Source organism: Fringilla coelebs (genome assembly GCF_963513975.1).
Source record: "Fringilla coelebs genome assembly, chromosome: 21".
NCBI classification, from domain to species: Eukaryota; Metazoa; Chordata; class Aves; order Passeriformes; family Fringillidae; genus Fringilla; species Fringilla coelebs.
This window is the reverse complement of record NC_140047.1, coordinates 2,554,747-2,573,793: the sequence shown is the minus strand read 5'-3', so window position 1 is coordinate 2,573,793 and position 19,047 is coordinate 2,554,747. Positions and strand designations below refer to the sequence as shown.

General features: G+C 52.6%; 2 protein-coding genes across 4 annotated transcripts; both read right to left on the bottom strand.

Moving 5' to 3' along the window:
- Positions 1 to 2,814: 2,814 nt before the first annotated feature.
- ZMYND19 (zinc finger MYND-type containing 19) lies at positions 2,815 to 13,340 on the bottom strand. Its single transcript, XM_084219467.1, has 6 exons — positions 13,225 to 13,340; positions 12,916 to 12,975; positions 11,552 to 11,658; positions 6,591 to 6,731; positions 5,530 to 5,710; positions 2,815 to 4,127 (listed from the first exon to the last, which is right to left on the bottom strand). Exons 1-6 carry the CDS (start codon positions 13,273 to 13,275, stop codon positions 3,984 to 3,986), a joined length of 684 nt encoding a protein of 227 aa, XP_084075593.1. The 5' UTR covers positions 13,276 to 13,340; the 3' UTR covers positions 2,815 to 3,983.
- Positions 13,341 to 16,143: 2,803 nt separating this feature from the next.
- RPL12 (ribosomal protein L12) lies at positions 16,144 to 18,979 on the bottom strand (the record flags this gene model as incomplete). 3 transcript variants are annotated; one of them, XM_084219600.1, is made up of 7 exons in its annotated part: positions 18,837 to 18,979; positions 18,681 to 18,754; positions 18,286 to 18,384; positions 17,560 to 17,641; positions 16,882 to 16,968; positions 16,327 to 16,439; positions 16,144 to 16,238 (listed from the first exon to the last, which is right to left on the bottom strand). In XM_084219600.1, the coding sequence occupies exons 1-7, from the start codon at positions 18,871 to 18,873 to the stop codon at positions 16,233 to 16,235; spliced, it is 498 nt and encodes a 165-aa protein (XP_084075726.1). In that variant the 5' UTR covers positions 18,874 to 18,979. The 3 variants fall into 3 exon arrangements, with proteins under 3 accessions (XP_084075726.1, XP_084075725.1, XP_084075727.1); XM_084219599.1 differs by lacking the exon at positions 16,144 to 16,238 and having other exon boundaries at positions 16,309 to 16,439; XM_084219601.1 differs by lacking the exons at positions 16,144 to 16,238; positions 16,327 to 16,439 and adding an exon at positions 16,538 to 16,617 and having other exon boundaries at positions 16,840 to 16,968.
- Between the last annotated feature and the right edge of the window lie 68 nt (positions 18,980 to 19,047).

The window sequence follows — 19,047 nt, the reverse complement described above, 5'->3', positions numbered from 1 at the left end:
CCTTTTTTCTTGGTTTTTTTTTTTTTTTTTTAATGTATTGGACATCCAACCGTTTACTTCCCACCACCATCAAAACCCTCCCTTCTACTCTTCCTTTCCTGTCTTTTAAACAGTTGTCTATGTGACTTTTCCCTTTTTGAACAGCAGCTTTTCTTCCTTAAGTGCCCCGAGCAAAGTCATCATTAAATGCAGTTCAAACTGTCCCAACCAAATCCCCTTTTCCCTGCTCGTTGATGCCTGGAATTGAAGCAATTTCAGTAAAGTTTTGAAGCTGATTTCCCTGTACAGAAGCCACACTGACTCCTCTTCGGTATTCAGCCATTGGTGCTGCATCTCAGCATCCGTGAATTCAGGAAGTGCAGGTGGCTATCGTTTGAAATCCCTTCCAGAAGTTCCTGTGACATTTGCTGTGACATTGTACCAAGGGAGAGGTTGCCATCCCAGCAGGGAGCTCAGCTTGTTCATCCCTGAGCTCCCTCAGAGCCGTAGGTGGCACCGTCTGGTCCTGGCAACTTGTTGCTGTCATTTCAGCTGAACTTTAATCTCTCCTGAAAGCACTTCTGTTCTGAGCAGATTCCCTGTGGAGCTCTCCATATAGAAGTATTCCTGTGTGAGCTCCACCAGCTCTTTCACAGGGAACACATATGCAAACAAGTCACTGGATTTTCTTCTGCTGAGGCTTTCATCTCAGGTCAGCCCTTCCCTTTGCTGTGCATCAGTCTCTGCTCACTCCAGCACTCCCCCTGCTCCTGGTTTGTTCAAAACTACTCATGCAAGTTTTATGACTTGAACATTCCTCATATTCCTTTTTCTTTGCATTATTTTGCTGGGTTGGTTTGTTTCTTTGTTCTACATTTCACCTGCCAGATGTTATTCTTTCCATCTCTTACATTTGGACACAAGTTCAGTTTACCAAGGATTTCTTCTTCCTCTGAGCATCCCACACGCTCCTGTTTAATCACACCAGCCTCCTTTTGCTCTCAGTGCTGTTTTGCTGGGTGGTGAAGCTTTGCTCCTGGCCCATGTGGTGTCTTACTCCATCTCCATGCCTCCCATAAGCATTTCAGTCTTTCAGCTGCTCCTTTTACCACAAGTTTCATTTAAAATTAAGTCACAGAGGAAAACAGACCATAACCAGATGGTGTTTTCAAGGTGCAAGTATCAGAACACCGAGCCCTGCAATCCACTGTATTTCATATTTGGTGTTCCTTAAGCCAGCCAGGATTTCCAGTTGTGTTTCTGCATGTTGGGATTGGTGATCTGCTGCTTGGATAGGAAGGAGCACTGGAAGGCACCTGTGGCAATATTTCACAGTGTGTTCACAGGGGGTGTGCAGCCCTCTGTTCCAGCCAGCATCAGGGATGCTGCAGCCTCCTGCCCTGAGCTGGATTTACCAGATTTCCCTGCAGGAAACAACTTGGATGAAGAACATCTCCATCAGGGGGAAGCCCTTGGAAAATCAGTTCTTTATCAGAACTGTTCAGGTCTGCTCCCAGATAAATAACTCCTATCCTGGGTTTTTAAATACTTGTCCATACAGGGATATCCCTGCCAGCTGGGCTTCTCTGTGGGTAAGGAGAGCCTTTACCAGAGCTCCATCCTCTGGGTTGGCTTGGGGAGCTGCCACCTTCAAATTCCTTTCTGACCCTCCTGAGAGGGAAGATGCCTGTACGTGCCAAGATCTGCCAGAATCACTGCTCACACAACATCCCCCCCCAGCAGGCAGGGATGTGTTCACTGCAGTCCCCAAGACCTCCCCAGAGTCAGAATCCCCACAGCCACTTCTGTGCTCTGGCACAGGGACAGTCTGGGGTCACAGATCCACAGCCAGGTGTTGTTATCTCCCTGTTATCTCCCTGAGCCTCTGCAGGGTGTCTGGGCAGTTCTTTCCCCTTGGGTTGGTCCATCTCCCCTCCTGCTGTACCCCACCTCCCACGTTCCCTGGGACTGAGATTTCCCCAAGTACCTCCATCCTGGCTTTGTCCCCCCCTTCCCTGAGTCCCTCCCATCCCTGATTCCCTCAGAGGAATTTCCCCATTTCCCCACCAGGCCTTGGGCTGCAGCCTGTCCTTGTGCTCACAGCAGCAGCATTGAAACATCTGCACCAACTTTTCCCTGCTTGGTGCTGCTCAAGTGTTTAAGGGCTCTAAGACTGCACTTTGTTTTGATAAACGTGATTCTTGGTAATAAAATGGAAAACTGGCAGGACAAATAGCAGCCTTTAAACAGGCAAGGGAAAAGAAGCCAATACTTCTGCCCTATTCAGTGGATTACCTCAATAAACAAAATATTCCTTATGTCCCATTTAATATTAATCAAAAATTGCATTTCACTTCAAGGAAAGAATTAATATTTCCTTTAAAAAAAAGATTACTCATTACAGGAAAATTTGACTGGGTCCTGCTTGGTTTTGTCATACTAAGGGCATTTTGGGCTGCCTGAACAGAAAAGTTACAGTACAACTGTGGTTTAAGAGTGGCAACTCGACCAAGTGCCTTCAAGTGAACTTCCAGCAGGAAGTTTCAGCAGTTTTTTGCTATTTCCCAAGATGCTTAAAGCCAAAGGATGAAAACCCACCCAAATGTTAATAATTCAGAACTTCCTGTGCAGATATTAGAAACAGAATATAATATTGGAAGTCCACAGCAGATCAATTTTCTGACAAATTGAATACAAGCAAGACCAACATTGCAACATGAAGTGGCAAAGTGAATCCTGATTGAAAAATCAAAATTCTAAATGGCTTTTACAAAAAAATTTTCACTAAGCACTCCAAGAAAGGCTCTGCATTAAGCACTCAGCAGCTCACATTCTTCTACTGTGAAGCAAGACTAACACCTGACACTAAATTATCCATTTAGCTCTTCAGGAAACTCAACTGATGTTCCTTACACTTCTAAGGCAAAAAGGGAATAGAAAATAGTTATTCATGAAAAGAAAAATAGGCATGTGCTCTGCAAGGGAAATCCTCCTCCCATACTACTTTTACTCATTACTACATTAAAAAAAAAATCAAAAAGTGATTCTTGGATTGATGACAACTCTTAAAAAAGTGAATAAATAATTCAAATTACCCAATATTAGATATTTAAACATCTCTGCACACGACTGGAGTGTTTCCTATGCTACGGGGAAGCCACGAGGGCAACCACTTCAACACACAGCTGCTACCTGAGCTCCCCTACCACTGCCTTCTGTGCCAGGGCTTTGGAACAGAAGGCTGATCCAGCTCCCTGGGAATCCTGGCTGCTCCAAGGCCCAGCTCCAGCAGCCCCTGGCAGGCAGCCCCAGATCCCAGAGGGTCCCTGTGTCCCACGCCAGCTCCTGGGGCACTGCTCCTGCCTGCAGGGACTGCCAGCAGCCAGGGCGACTGAGCTCTGAAGGCAGCTGGAAGGGAAGGGGAAAAAGCCAGAGAGCAGACATGGATTCATTCCAACCTTTACTTTGTTTGCTCTTTTTTTGTTTGTATTTTTTTTTAAGTAGAGCTTCCATGCAGAGTTCTCCAGAGTAAGTGCTGATGCCAGAGCCTGCCCCGCCGGCCTTGGCACTGCCACAGACACTTCTGCCACATGGGAGGAAAAGCTTTTGCTACATGACTTTTTTTCTTTTTTTTTTTTTTTTAACTTTTAGGCCAACAACATGTTCTCATCTGAACATTACAGTTAATGAGTGCTATCAAGAATTCCTAACAAAAACTGTACATGAGTTTACAAACGTATTAACATATAAATAATGAGAAGCTTCCTGCCTGGAGCTCCACAGTAGTCTTTTTGCTTGAGAATATAATACTGGAAGGGCAGACCCGATCCCTTTCCACAGCACCAGTCAGAGCTGGCTTAGTCCAGTCAGCCATTCTGCTCAAGCATCACAGGGTTTTTCTTCAGTGCCTCTGGCTTTGATAAGCAGTCTGTCATACTGTGCAAAAGCAAGAGTCCAATGCCTTTGGGAAGGAATCCTGCTGCTGAGAGGCCTCTGCCACCCGGTCACCGCTCTGGGCCGAGCTCCTGCTGGAAGGTTCTTTTCTTCTCCCGACAGTGCTTCTTGTGGGCAGGCCAGTCCTTCTGCTGGCACTGCGAGCCGCAGTACCGCGCCACCTGGCAGCGCCCACAGATGTTGAACTCGCGTAGCTGGGAACAAAAGGTGCTGTTAGAGGGGTTGCTCAGGGCCAGCATCCCCCCCAGGGGACACCCCAGCAGCTTTCCAAGAGGAACCAACAGCATTCCCAAGGAGCTGCACGATCAGGAGGTTGTCCACGGTCACCGAGTTCAGGCGCACCCCCTGAAAGCCAGGAGCAATCCCTCCCCTGTGCCCCTCTCCATGCCTGTCACAAACAGGGGACAGGACAAGGCTGAACAGCCTGAAGCTGGAGGAGGGCAGGGTGAGAGGGATATTGGGAAGAAATCCTTCCTGGGAGGCTCTGGCACAGAGTGCCCAGAGCAGCTGGGGCTGCCCCTGGATCCCTGGAATTGTCCAAGGCCAGGCTGGACAGGGTTTGGAGCAGCCTGGGACAGTGGGAGGTGTCCCTGCCCATGGAATGAGAGGAATTGTAAAGTCCCAACCCACAGCAGTCTGGGATTCTATGGAACACAAACACCCCACCATAAGTTTCAGAGAACCAGAAGGGTTTGAAGCAATTTCTGTGGCTGTACATGTGCTCTTGTAAGATGGGCTTAACTTACAGACAAAATATTGGAGCATTACACATTTGTTGTCACAATGCTCCTGTTTTACCAACTTAAGTTCTGTTTTCAACTACACACTCCTGAAATTCAGAAATTATCAGGAGGGCTGCACAAGCTCAGCCATTGCCAAAGTTTCTGTTATCCAGGGAGCTTTTGGGCACAGACCCAAATAAAAGGCAGAGCTGCCTCTGTTTCAAATACAGGGAATTTAAGATCATTTTTGCAAATGTTCCCTTCCCCACAGCAGAAAGTGGAACACAATGGGTTTAGCCTACTCAGCATCTGCTATCACAAGAAAAGCCCTTGTTTATTGATAAGGCATCTGTGTGACAGAGGCACAGCCCTTGCACAGCTCATTCTCTCACTCCTGATGTTGCTTTATCTTCCTCCAGCAGAACTTTCCTCCCAGCTCTCCCCTGAATGAAGGCCACTGCAATTCACCTTCACCTCAGGAAATGGTAACCAGGTTATTTTTTGATTCCATGACCATCCAAACCCTCCTAAAATGCTTCCTGCTGCCTCACATGGCTGCTCACTCATCCCAGCTCTGCTCCCTGCAGGAAAGCTCCCACCTGGCTTTTTGTGCACTCTGCAGAAATCACCCTCCTCCCAGCAGCCCCCTAACATCCACTGCTCCAACTCAAACCCACATTCCCTCCTGTAAGAAAACTGAAAACTATCACAGGGTCTGGAGGTTTAGCCCAAAGAAAAACTGAATGGAAGAAAATCACTGCTTTTAGCCACTGAATAGCTCATGTAAAACTCTACATTTTAAATAACAAATAAATCCCTAGACACACCACTAGCCCAAGGCATTCCATGCTCACTCCCAGCTCTCTGAACCCACCTGTTTTTCAATCATTGTGCAGGGAGGGTAGTGACATTCATAGTAAGTGCAGGAGTTCTCTTCCTCCTCCACAACATCCCCATTAGCATTGTAATATCTGGTTACATTCAGGACAGGAAACTGCTCTTCTATGGGGTCTGTAGGAAGTTGTTGGATTGCCAGCCAGTACAGACTTTGTTCCCTGGAAAAAAAAAACAAGTACAAGTTTGGTACATCAATTCATAATAACCATACAGAGACATTGACTCCAAATTTATTAATAAATAAGGTTAACATTGTATTTAGCTTCAGACTGCACATACTGCTCATATACTGGGTATTTTGAAGGTTATTTTAGCCTAAGTGCAATGCCCAAAAGTTTAAAGATATCAATCAAGAAACATTTACATCAAGCAAAGTTAATTCTGTGCAAAATTATTCACACCAAGTCAAAATTAATTTCTAGCTTGAAGTCTGTTTCTTGTTCTTGACTCCCCAAAATCATGTAGAGCATTTGTAATTCACTACAGCTTCTCAAAATCAGTTCAATCAGCTCTGAACACCCCAATGTTAAAGCTGCAAGTGTTTCAGGAGTGTGATGTGAAGTCTGTGGGTCTGGATATTCACTGATTATCCAGATCCATGCTGGCACAAAGAGTGTGATGTGCTGAGTGGCACCACTGAAACCCAGCCCGTGGGGAGCTCCCCCAAGCTGCTGCTGAGAGGTGCTGGAAGCTGAGCCCGGAACTCCCCCTGAGTGAGTCCAACCCCATCCTGCAGCTCCCAGATCCCACTGGAATTTCAGTGCCTGAGGGGCAGAAGGCATCGAGATGTGCAGATTTCCCTGAGCCTCTGCCCAGCTGGGAGGGCACAGAGGTTTCCTGCTCCAGCTGGCACAACCCTGAGGGTGAGATGGGTGGGATGGTCCCGGCACAGCAGGGACAGGAGCACAGACTGAGCCCCAGGTGAGGCGAGGACAGCGATGTGTAAAGCGCCCAAAGCTTAATCAAAAAGGCAAAAATCCCTGAAGGAAGGAGACAACATCTGAAGAGATGTTCATTCCCCTGCAGGTGCTGCCATACCTTTGTTTGCTAGAGATGTCCTCAGCCTTGGGCTTCCAGCCCCAGGGCACGAGGCGCAGATTGTCCAGGCGGTTGTCCACGGTCACCGAGTTCAGGTGCACCACCTGAAAGCCAGGAGCAATCCCTCCCCTGTGCCTCTCCCTGCAGGACACAAAACCAACCTGAGGGTCAGTGCTGAACAGGAACAGCTAAAGAACAAAGGATCACAGCAATTCCAGAGGCAATGTGAGCTGGGAGCTGCTGGCACTGGGCTGCAAACAGACTCCAGGGGCTATTTCAGCCAGGGAGCTCCCAGGAGAAAGTGGCCTTTTTCCAGCAGGTGGTTTCAATTATAAATTAGTTGAATCAAAAGACAAAACAGAGAGTAATTTTAAGCATATTGCTTAGTTCCAGAGTCTACTCCAGTTAAAGATCCATGGAATTATAATGTTCCTTGGAAGGTGCCAATACTGGCTTATTATTTCCATAGGAAATTCTATCAGACACATTTGTGCAAGTCTGGCACAGGTGTGGTGTCACAGGGCTTATTATTTATGAAGAAACATCTCTGAACAGCAACAGGACAGAGGTTTCACCAAGTATGCAAATCTTTTTAGACTCTAATTGTGTGTCACACACTGAAAGTCTGAAATGACTCCACAATTGACCAAGAGACACCCAAAACTTGCCTGAAACCCAAAGCAGGACTAAGCCAGGATGGCTGCAAGGAGAAATCTTCCCTACTGCCATCTAAGAGTTTCCATTTGCCTTTCCCCCTTCTTTTCACCTCTGCTCTCTCTGTTTCATCAAGTATCAAGTTCACAGTCAAACACCCTCATGCCTGGACAAGTTTTGGTATCACTTTTTGCAGGAATCCCCATCCCAGCTGAAATGCAAGGCTTGGACAGAAGGCTGTGTCCCGAGACTGTTCTGCCATGAGGAACCTCCCAGCACAGGAGAACAAGGACCAAGCAGAGGTGACAGCACTCACTGAGGGTAACCCAGCACCTCCTCATGGAGACCTTCCAGCAGCTTCAGCCAAGCCCAACCTGGACACTGAGTCCTGCTCAGCCTTCACTGAACATTTCAGCTCAAATAATTATTTTAATATTGAAGAGAAATTTGCCTGAGTTTAAAAATTCCCACTTTTTTTTAACCTTTCTAAAGCTCAGCATTACCCAGCAGAACAGGAAACTCATTTTAACGTGCCTTACAATGAAAAATGTAGGATTTTGTATTCTTGGTCTAAATCCATCCAGATATGTCTAAGTTATATACCTTGGGGCTAAGAAAAACTCTTGCACTTCACATATGCCCCAAAAGTTTGTAGAATGAGGAGAATCCCCCTGGAGAGGCTCCAAGAGCACCTGCACACAGACTGTGCTCCAGCTCCCACCAGGTAATTCCTGTGAGAATTCCCTGCATGAGGACAGAGCCTGCAGCCCCCTGCCAGGGAGTCTGCTGGGCCTCCATGGAACAGGGAAAAGTTCCTCCCTTTGAAGGTAAAACTAATAAAATCCTTCTTTTGGGGGAAAAGGAACCAAACTACACACATCAAAGCAAACAAACTATGGCAAAGAGTCTGCTGAAGTGCCCTAAAGGAGGAATCCCAGAATCCCAGCTTGATCTGGGTTGGAAGGGACTTTAAAATCCAGGGACACCTTCCACTATCCCAGGGTGCTCCAAGCCCCATCCAGCCTGGCCCTGGACACTTCCAGGGACTCTGGGCCACTTCCCACCCTCCCAGGGAACAATTCCTTCCCAATATCCATCCATCCCTGCCCTCTGGCACTGGGAAGCCATTACAGCAACAGCAACTTCTGACTTGGTGAAGGCCAGCAGAGGGTCTGGCAAAGGGAATCAGGAGTTCCAAGGGCTCCAAGAAGTGGAGAACTGCTGGAGGGGAGCATCACTCAGACACTGAGACAGGGAAGGAGTTAAGGTTCTTAGAATGAGCCTAGGACAAAGTGCCAGCTGGAGAGATGGGACAGATAGGAGACAGGAATCTGGGAGGAGGAGACAGAAGTTCAGAGCAAGAACAGACTGTGCAGGGGGGAAAGGGAAGGGGATTCCAAGACTTTAAGTTCAGAAATATTTTTGATTTTATTAGATGAGAGTTTAGAAACTGCCAGAGATGGGGAAGGACAGAGGATTACAAGAGATTGTCCCTGACACTGGGATGTCACAGCAGAGTGGCACATTGCTACCCCTGCTCCTCCACAGCCCAGATCTGCACCCAGCACCCCAAAAAGAAAATTCTGACCAAATCCTCTCCCACACTGAGCCAATCTTTACCTCCTGGTATAAAACAAATTTATCTACATCACTGCCAGCTTTTCTGTGGCTTCAAGTGACAAAAGCTTAAGTAAAGCTGGAAGCTGGGCCTTGCTGGTGAGCAGCCAGTGTTAAACACCACTGCACTGAGGGGCCAAATTCAGGGTGGTCTCTTCCCTCCACACATCAAGAAGGAAGCTTTGAACACAGGAGCACTTCCCTCCCCTCCCCAGGCCTCTCTGTGACCATCCCAGCTCACCCAAAGTGAGCAGCAAGGACAGGCTGACAGAAGCTGCCTTGTGAACAGCCTCAGTAGTGCAGCCAGAACTGCAGAGCTGGAGGTTCTGCCTCCCCCTGCACTCCTGAGCTCCTGCAAGATGCCAGGCAAAACCCTTCCCCCAGGACTTCTCAGGGATCATCTGGATTCTGTTCTTCTGGTCTTTCAGCAGTTCAGAGCCCAGGACTGGAACACAAGTGCAGACAAAGCAATTCCAAGCACCAGGAACCAGAACTGAGCCTGTTATAGGCAGCAAGATGGCAAGTGCTCTAAAAAAAACCTTAAAAGCCCCCAGAAATCAGGTCCTAGATGTCTTTTTGAACATGCAGTTGGTGCTACTTATGACTAATCCCCTGCTGCTGCTGTTCCCCAGGGAACATCTCTACACCAGCAGAACACAGAGCTGGGATTGCTCCACAGGGAACTGAGGAGGGGACAAGGCCCCTGCAGAGACACCCAAATCCTGCTCTGGGGGAGCCAAGACTCCAGGTGGAAATCACAGCAAGCAGCAGAGAGGCTGAAGAACCATCAGTTCTCCCTGTAAGAAGTTTTGCAGCTCATGTGGGGAATTTCCAGCTCTTCTGCTGCCTTTTGATCCCACAGTTGCCTCTGCACAGGGCAGCAGGAGAGCTCTGGGAGAAGGTGCCTGTCGCTGCTGCAGATCCAGCAGATCCAGGATTTTTATCCCAAGGGCCTCATGATGAGGCCCAAAGATACCTGCTGAACTAGAAAAGAAAAAAAAATCTGTTTTACTAGGATCTACCACGTGCTACTCACTGTATCTGAAACCAGAGGCACACAGTTGGCTTGGTTTTTCATGGTTTGGGGAGTTCATGTGCAGAGAACAACTGAATTACACACCTACACCTGCAGGAATCCATTTCTTTGGTTTTCATTCATCCAAGCAGTCAGGCTGGCACTGGGAAATGCAATCCCTGCCTGGCTCTGCCCAGCTCTCCTGACTCCTACAGGCTCCAAACCCCCAGCACTGCCCCTCCTCACCAAGGGAAGGACCTGGCACTGCTCTCCAGTCCTGCTTTGTGCTCAGAGCAGCCCCAAAATTGCTCTGTTTAGGAGGAGCAGAAACTTCACAGCCCCTGCAGAGACTCAGCCTCTGACCTGCAGTGCAACTAAAGATCAGCACCCCCAATACCTTCAGGACCAGGATGAATTCACAGGAACAGCAGAGATATTTTATATCTTCTACTCCAAAAACCTGAATGCAACTTCAGAACTGCAGCTCTGCTGGCCTGGCAGCTGACACCCCTCTGTGTGCCTCTCCAAAATCCCCATTACACACAATCTCTTATTTTTAACCACAGCCCATGGCTCGAGTGACACAATTTGAATTTCCTAACTGAATATGCTCAAATGACTTCCTAATTTGAGTAAAACAAGCCAGGAGAGGCAATGGCTGGGCTGGGTCATAAACAAATAGCTGGGATGTCATCATTTGCACAGCCTTCAACAATTGACCTGAATAATTTTCAGGTGCTGTTTAATGCTACTTACAGATAATAATTATGACTGTCTGAGGTTCACAGTTAGCAGCAGCTGTCAGGGATTTGCTCCACATATTGCAGCCAATTTCATAATTTCAACAAAGTTCTATGTGCAATAAGATTAAATATTAACAGATGCAGGTTAAAATCCATATTTAATAAGCAGACTGGAAATAATAATCTGATATTCTCCCTGTCTCCTTCCTCCTGTGCAAAGCCTGGTTCTAGGGGATAAAAGAAAACCTGGAAAGATAAAGGGCATCCTGGGCACTGTGACTTCCAAGGATGTAGAAACAAATAGAAAATATGCTGATGTTTTTGCAAGAAAGCTTTTAAAATAAATAAGATTTCTTCAGCAGATCCCACCTTTTGTACAAACCCACCAACATCTAGAAGGAGCAACAGATGAGCTCAGAGGGTGAGCTGCTCTCACAAATGAGGAAATTGGTCCTGAAACTTAATGTTAACTCTGTGAAGGATTTCAGGAATTTGTAGAGTATGGAAAATAAGCTGCAGCAGCTGAAATGAACCATCAGCAGCATCACCTCAGGCAGTTTTGCAGAAAGCCATAAAAAACACCCCAAAGTTTGAAGTTATCAGGAGTTCCCTCTCTCCAGTGCTCTGCCAATTCTCAGTGGACAAAAAAACCTCACAAACCTTCAGAGGCTTGTCTTCCCCTGTCAAACGGGGCAGGTCCTGTTCCTCCCCCAGCTGAAGTTTGGGCAGCAGTCTCAGGAGCAAACAGGGTGTCCATGAACCTCTGCCTCTGCTCTCCCTGCCTGGAATGTTCCAGGGGCTGTGCAACCCAAACCCTGTGGGCACCCTGAGCTGGGTGTGCCACTCTCCTGGGGGATATGGGCAGAGGGATCACCCCTGACAAGTTGGGGCAGCCAGGGGAAGCCCAGGGTTGCTGCTCCCCCGGTACCCACCAGAGCAGCTCGTGCAGGAGGCGCCCCGAGCCCCGGCCCCGGTTCTTGTCGAAGGCGTAAGCGAAGATTTTAGCACCATTTCCATCGGCATCCACCTCCATGCGAGCCTAGAGGGAAGGGAAAGGCCGTGAGAGCAGCACACAGCCCCCCTCCACTGCCAGGGACCCCACACTTCACACTTGTCCCTGCAGGTCCCCTGAGCTGTTCCAGCCAGCCTGGCCTGTCCCCCCAGCACTCCGGTGCTCCCCGAGCCAGCTGTCGGCACCTCTGGGTGCTGGAAGCCAAAGGGCACCTCCACCCCCCCAGAAGGGCTCCCTGGGGCTGTGGTGTGGGATGGACCCTGTGGAGCCTGGCTGGGAAAGGGCAGGGGCAGCTGGGGCTGCCTGGATGGAGAACAGCAGGAATGCAGCCCTGGGGCAGGGATTCATGGCAGGATCACTCTCTGCCCTGGGCTTTGCTCCAGCACTGCCCCTACACCCACCTCGCTGGGAGAGCCAGGGCCTGCCATTTTCCCTGCATTTTCCTGTCATTTTTCCGGCCATTTCCATATTTTCCTGCACTCCACAAGGCCGTTCAAAGCTCACAAAGCACAGCAAGAACTGGGTGCGTTTGGGGCAGTCAGGGTGTGTTACCACCGCAGTGACAGACACAGTGGCTGCCAGGGGGGAGGAATGGACAAACAGGGAGTGCTCTGGCAGCAGCACTGCCCAAACTCCTAAAATTCCTAAGAGAGGCACCAAAGCATCCACTGCACTGCAGAAATTTAGCAGATGATGGTCTCTCCTCCAAAAAAAAAAACCTTATTCGTTGAGGATTTTGTAATCATATTCTTTCACTTTCAAAGCCTTGGTAGAACCCATTTACCAGTGGATGTGAAGAGGAAACACTTTTATCTGGTCCCATAATCAGGTACAAGTTTTCCTCATCCAAGACTGAGTGCAAACATTTTTAACGTTTGCTAAACCACGGGAAGACAAATTATCAGTTCTCCAAAAGCATACAAACAGTATGAAAATAAAAACGCTACAAAATAAATCAATAAATAAATGTTTCACAACAACGCTCGTCTGATTAAAAAAGAAAAAAATGAAAACACAGAACTTTTCCTGCTTGGAATCTCCCACGTTGGGACCTCAGTAAGTTAAAGGCGGCTCCTTTTCCGCCAGTCAGGGGAGTTGCGGGCTCAGCTCCTCCAGGAGCTGCGGGGCTGGAGCGGGGCACGAGGAGGGGGAAGCGCCGGAGCTCCGGCGGGGCCCGGGAGGGCGGGGAGGCGGCAGCGGGGCCGGGGCAGCCCCGGGCGGGGAGGGAGTCCCAGAAGCCGGGAAAGCCCCGCGGGGGAAGCGCGGGCAGCGGCGGGGCCTCACCTCGAAGGAGTAGCTCTCCACCAGCGGGATGTCCTGCTCGTCGATCAGCGTGTACTTGGTCTGCAACACAGCGAGAGCGCCGTCAGCGCGGCCCCGGCACGGCTCGCCAAGGCCCGGGACTGCCCGGTGCGGCCCCGGCTCCGCACGGCACGGCGCCGGCACGGCCTCGGCGTGGCCCCGGCGTGGCCCGGGAATGCACGGCACGGCCGGCCCGCCCTCCGGCCCGGCCGGACCCCTCGCCCCGGCCCCGCCGCCCCGCCCGTTGCGGCCGAGCCCGGCCCGGCCCGGCCCGCCGCGCCCCGCGCTCACCTTGCCGGCCACCCGCCCGAGCCGGACGATGCCCAGCTTGAAGTCGGTCATGGCGGGGCCGGGCCGGGGCCGCCGCTCGCCCCGCGCCGCTGCCACGCGCCGCCGCCTCGCGCACACCCGGGGGGCGGGGCCGCCGCGCCACCGCCCCCCCGCCGCCCCTCGGCCAATGGCCGCCCGCGCCACCGCCCACCCTCGCCGGGCGGACCAATGGGAGCCCGCGCCGCCCTCGCGTCACTCCCGCGAACGCCGCCGCCGCGGCCAATGTGCGCGCGGCGCGCCGCGGCCCGGGTCACGTGGGACGGGGCCCCGCGCGCGGGCGCGGGCGGCGCGGGCGCGGGAGGCGCGGGCGGTGACGTCACGTTCGCGGGAAGCTTCGTGCCGGCGGCAGCGGGGGCGCGGCCGCGCTTAAAGGGACCGCGCCCCCCCCGGGGCCGAACGGGGACAGCGGGAACGGGGCCAGGGCCGGGGACACCCCCGGGGACGCCAGGAAGGGGCCAGGGACGCTGCCAGGGCCGAGGAGTCCCGGCTCGCGCGCCGGTGGCACATGGCGGCGGCGGCCCCGCCGCGTGGCTGCGCCGGCGCTCGGACGCTCCGCTCGGACACCCCGCGCTGCCCCGACGGGCCCTGCGGGGGGAGCCGCGGCCCGGCCGGATCGGGCAGGGATCAGAGGGTCCGGAGCTGGGGACACCCACCGGGATCCCGGGGTGCAGCTCCCGGCCCCGCCCAGGACAGCCCGGCGTTCCCTCCCGGTGCAGCCCGGAGAGCCGCGCTGCGCTTTGCTGCGCGGCCCCGAGCGGCTGTGCCCTGCCCGGGGACAGCGCAGAGCAACCCCAGAGCTTTGTGGGGTCGCCCCAAGAGAGCCCCCACCAGGGCAGTTACTGCCAGAACTTCCAGCCATTCCAGCACTGGGGGTTACTTCAGGATATTTGAGGGTATCAGCAGATTTTTTGTTCAGATTTCAGCCCAGGGTGTCTTCTACATCTTCATTCAAAAAAACCTCAAGATTTGTGGAATCCTTCTCCCAGGGCTGCTCCATCTGCTTATCCCTAGCCCGGACTGATCCCAGACTCGACCAGACCCAGGTGCAGCTCCAGCACCTGGCCTGGTTAAACCTCATGAGGCTCTCATGAGGCTGTCGAGCTTTCTAGAGCTTGTCCCAGCCCCTCTGGATGCCATCACATCCCTCAGATTTGTCACTTCACCCTGCAAGCCTGCTGAGGTTACACTTGATCCCTTCATCTGCCATTAATAAAGATACTAAATTAAATTAAGATGGGTTTAAATGTTCTGTTAATGTAGGTTGTTATCTTTGGAACCCTCTGTTTCCCTTTGAAGAAGCATGATTTGGAAAAAAATAATTACTGGCAGGGCAAACCCTCCTTCCAAGCACTGCTGTGCTCCTACCAGAGCATGTGCCCTCAGGCAGCAAGGGAAAGGAAAGGTTACAGGTCCTGTCCCAGAAGTCCCTGTAAGGAAAAGAAATCATTTTTTCCAACTGTTTCCAGCACTGCCAAGTGGACAGCCCTGACAGCAGCAGGCTGAACAGCTCCTGAGACTCCCAGGGCTCACTCCAGAGTGGGTTTCCAACACCAGGGGCACAAAGATTTTAACAGAGTTTAGAGCAGAGCTGCTGCTGAAGGGGCTGCAGCCTCTGCCAGGCTGCCCTGCCTCAGGCACCCCAGGTGTTTGTGCAGCTTTGTTGTGAAACCCCTGCAAAGCCTCAGCTGGAAGGCAGCCAGCACTCCCCTGGCATGGCAGCCAGGCTGGCCGGGGGTGAGGATGGGGATCCCCCCAACCTCTGCAGCCCCTCAGCCTGTGGCCACTCCACACCAAGGTTTTCTCCCCCTGTAGCTTATCAGAATTTGCACCACACAAACCCTTGGAGAGATGGGGCAGGTTACAGAGCACCAGCAGCCACACCTGACCTATTCAGAGAGCATCCAAATTATTCCCAGCTTGAAACATGGTAACATGGTCAATTCCAAAACAGGAGCCAGAAAAAACCACAGAGTATCCTGAGCTGGAAGAGACCCACAGGGATCCCCCAGCCCAGCCCTGTCCCTGCCCAGACCCCCACCCACCCCACCCTGGGCATCCCTGGCAGCGCTGTCCAAAGGCTCCTGGAGCTCTGGCAGCCTCGGGGCCGTGCCCATTCCCTGGGCAGCCTGGGCAGTGCCAGCACCCTCTGGGGGAAGAACCTTTCCCTGAGCTCCAGCTGTCCCCCAGCATGACAAATCCCTGGAATTTCAGCTGTATTTTTCTTCCTGGCTGCCTCAGAACAAGGCCCTACAATCAGCTGGGGAAAAACACAGATGAAGGTGCAGAGTCACAAACTCTGCTGGTTTTGACTCCATCAGCTGCACGTGGAGCTGGGGACAGGGTGAGGAACAGCCAGCACAGGCCTGGAGCCCGGGCAGAGGTGCCCAAGGCACAGCCAGACCAGGCAGGGACAGAGATCCCCGAGCTCTTGGGATTCCCATGGCTGGGAATACCCAGGTCAGGCTTTGCTCAATTACACTTTAGGAGTGAGGAGGGTCCAGCTCCCCCCTCCACACTGACACGTCCTGGACAATTGGGGTCTGCCAGGGCTCATGGATTTGATTAAAATGGGCTCTTTTGATCATGCCTTTCCCTCTGTCACTACAGCCCCACTTCAGGCTCTGTGGCTTTCAAGTCACCAGGGCAGTGACCCAACCATCATAAGGGAGCAGATGGATTTTATTTTTTAAACAAGCAAGGCTAAACCTTCTGCTCTCATTTATTCAATGTTTCAACAGCCACACTTCCATCCCTGCCCCAATCCATCCAGAACATGCATGGACACATCCCACCAAAGGTGCTGTATTTCCAGAATACAGGGGGAGATTCCACAAAGGAAAATTCACAGCATGGGACAGTGACAAATCAAACCAGCAAATGTTTGCAGACAACTGGGTCTTTATTTTAGTATTTAAAGTGCTACAAAAAACTGAAGGAGCCTTCATGTGGCAACTTCCTTTTCTGCAGTCTTAGCTCTGTTAGAAAAAGCAAACACAGCTCATTAGTGGAGTCTTTCAGTAATTAGATGTTGTACATCAATTTCGGTCAGAGCTGGGTACTCACAGCTGGGCACTCGATGGCACCACTGTTGATGTCATCGATGATGTCATGGGGGTGTCTCCCATCAATGCTGCAGCCCACAGACTGGGCAGTGCCAAGGATCTCCTTGATGGTCCCTGCAGCAGCAGACACAGCCTGTCACTGTTTTGCCATGGGAAAACATCTGAGGAGCTTACCTGGAGCAGACTGGGCATGGGGAAGGTGTCCCTGCCCACGGCAAGGGGTGAAGTCAATAAGCTTTAAGGTCCCTTCCAACCCAAACCAGTCTGGATTCTGACAGAGCACTCCCCAAAGCTCCCAGCTGCCCCTCTTCCCTCAGGGATTTGCAGGCTGGAGCCTCAGGGCTCACCAGGGATCATTAATTCCCTTACCCAGATCTCACACCCTGGACTCCCCCAGGAACACACCACAAACTCCCTGTGCCCTTCCCCTCCCCAGGTGGTGGGGCTGCCTGTTCCCAGACAGCAGAGCTCAGCTGGGAGCCCTCCCCCCCAGGAAATGGAGCATTCCCTGCACACCCCAGGCCAGGGAGCACTCCCTGCACGCCCCGGGACTCACCCGAGAGCTCCCGGGCCAGGGAGCGGTGCCGCATCTGCCGCGCGATGTTGACGATCTCATCGAAGGTGACGCTGCCGCTGTGCTTAACTGGGAGGGAACAGCAGCAGTGAGGGCACCTGGCACTGCCAGCTCTGGGAGCTGCCCTCTGGGAGCACCATTCCCAGCACTCAGGCCATGGGAGAGATGGGGGTTTGCAGCTCCAGCAGGGCTGCTGCTCCCAGATTATCCCCAACTCCTCTTTCCAAGCTGGCATTTCTGCCAGCTGCCCTGGCTGTGCCAGGCCCTGTGATACATGACAGGCCCAGGGGCAGGGGCCTGTTCTAGCCCAGCTTTGCCAGAGCAGCTGGGGCTGCCCCTGGATCCCTGGCAGTGCCCAAGGCCAGGCTGGACAGGGCTGGGAGCAGCCTGGGACAGTGGAAGGTGTCCCTGCCATGGCAGGGGTGGCACTGGATGGGCTTTAAGTCCCTCCCAACCCAAACCAGCCCGTGACTCCATAATCTCCCCAAACACAGAGCTCTGCTGATGTGCATCTGTTGGCAGCCTGGCACTGCAGGGATGCCCAAAACCAGCCTTGTGTCCCATTTACCAGTGTGTGCTGAATAATCCTAGAGAAAGGTATTGGTATTTCCCCTCATTTAGCCCCAAAATATTGAGAACCAAATCCAGGAGAACACTTACTGTTCTTCTGCTTCTTCCTGTCACGAGGTGGCTCCTTCAGAGCTTTGATAATCAGAGCAGAGGCAGAAGGAACAACCTCTATCTAAATACAAAGAAATTAATTTCCCCCCCATTCTACACTACTAATGAAGATACTCAATGAACCTATCAATTATTTCAGCAAAAGTAGTTGCCAGAGCAGTGAGGGGTTGATCAGCTCCCTCATGCTGCAGGTTTCTGTGCTGCAGGAATCTGTTCCCAGGTTTTCGGCACAGGCCTCCCCACAAGCAGGAGAGGACTGCTTCCTGCCTGGGGCTTCCTCTCAGCTCACCACTGGAATGTACCAGCCACAGACATCAGAACAGGTACGGTGGCAGGTGGCTACAGGAGTTGGCAAGATTTTAAATCATTTATTTCTATGCTGCTTTAAGTAAGGTTTTTTGCCGGTTCTATGTTCTGCAGAAATAGCAATTTATCTACAACATGATGAAAAATAAGTTTTCGTGCATGAGGATCTCTTTTCGGAATCCTCCAGCCTTGCAAAGCTCCACACACATCCCCCCACCCACGTTTTAAGGTCTTCCCAGAAGACCCCCACACGTCCCCCGTGTGGCACTCATTTTATCCACCTCGGAAGGATGAAGGGCTGAGTGGACCCTGCCGGGATCCGGGCCTGTGCCTGGAGCAGGCGGAGCCCGGGTGGGCTCCACGCCTGCAGCACGGCCCGGCCCCTGCGGCGTGCGGTACCTGCGCTTGCCTGTTCTGGATCGTCAGCTTCACCGTGATCCGCAGCCCCTTCCAGTCGCCCGTGGCCTTGGCGATGTCATCGCCCACCTTCTTGGGGGACTGAGGGACGACACGTGGAGGTCACAGGGGCTCGGGTTAGGTCCGAGAGCCCCAGAGCGGCCCGGGCTGCCCCTCCGGGTGCGGTACTGCTGCACGCAGCGCTCAGGACGGAGCAGCACCGCCAGCTGCTCCCCAGCGCCTTCGGAACGCGACTGATCCCTCCCGCCCAGGCCCCGCCGAAATCCCTCCGGAACTCTCGGTTGCCCCAGCAGGGCACGCTTCCCCTCAGCACATGCTTGATCCCTCCCTCCCCTCCCGCGGCCTCCACCCCGTGCCCCCGCTCCCCCGGTACGTACCAGCCCCAGGGGTCCGATCTTGGGGGCCAGCGCGGACGTGGCTCCGACCTCGCCGCCGGTGCAGCGCAGGTAAACTGCGGGGACAGCGCCGCGTCAGCCGCGCCCGCCGGGCCCCGCGGCCCCCGCCCGCCTCCCGCCCCGCTGCCCGCCACGCACCGACTTTGATTTCGTTGGGATCGAACTTGGGCGGCATCGCGGCGGCGGATGGCGGGGATGGAGACGGATGGAACCGGGAGCGCGATGCGAGGCCTTCCGGGGGCAGCGAAGAGACAGCGTGGGCCGCGCGGGCCTGGGATATACCCTCCGAGATCTCGCGAGATGACAGGAAAATACAAATAGCGCTCGAGATCTCGCGAGACGTGAAGAG

What these genes read in the sequence shown, in the direction of transcription:
- ZMYND19 (XM_084219467.1), bottom strand. Translation starts at nt 13,275, where the DNA reads ATGACCGACTTCAAGCTGGGCATCGTCCGGCTCGGGCGGGTGGCCGGC. An exon ending in CTCCTGCACGAGCTGCTCTG is followed by an intron (nt 6,732 to 11,551) that starts GTGGGTACCGGG and finishes TGTGTCCTGCAG; the next exon opens with GGAGAGGCACAGGGGAGGGA. An exon ending in GACATCTCTAGCAAACAAAG is followed by an intron (nt 5,711 to 6,590) that starts GTATGGCAGCAC and finishes TTTTTTTTCCAG; the next exon opens with GGAACAAAGTCTGTACTGGC.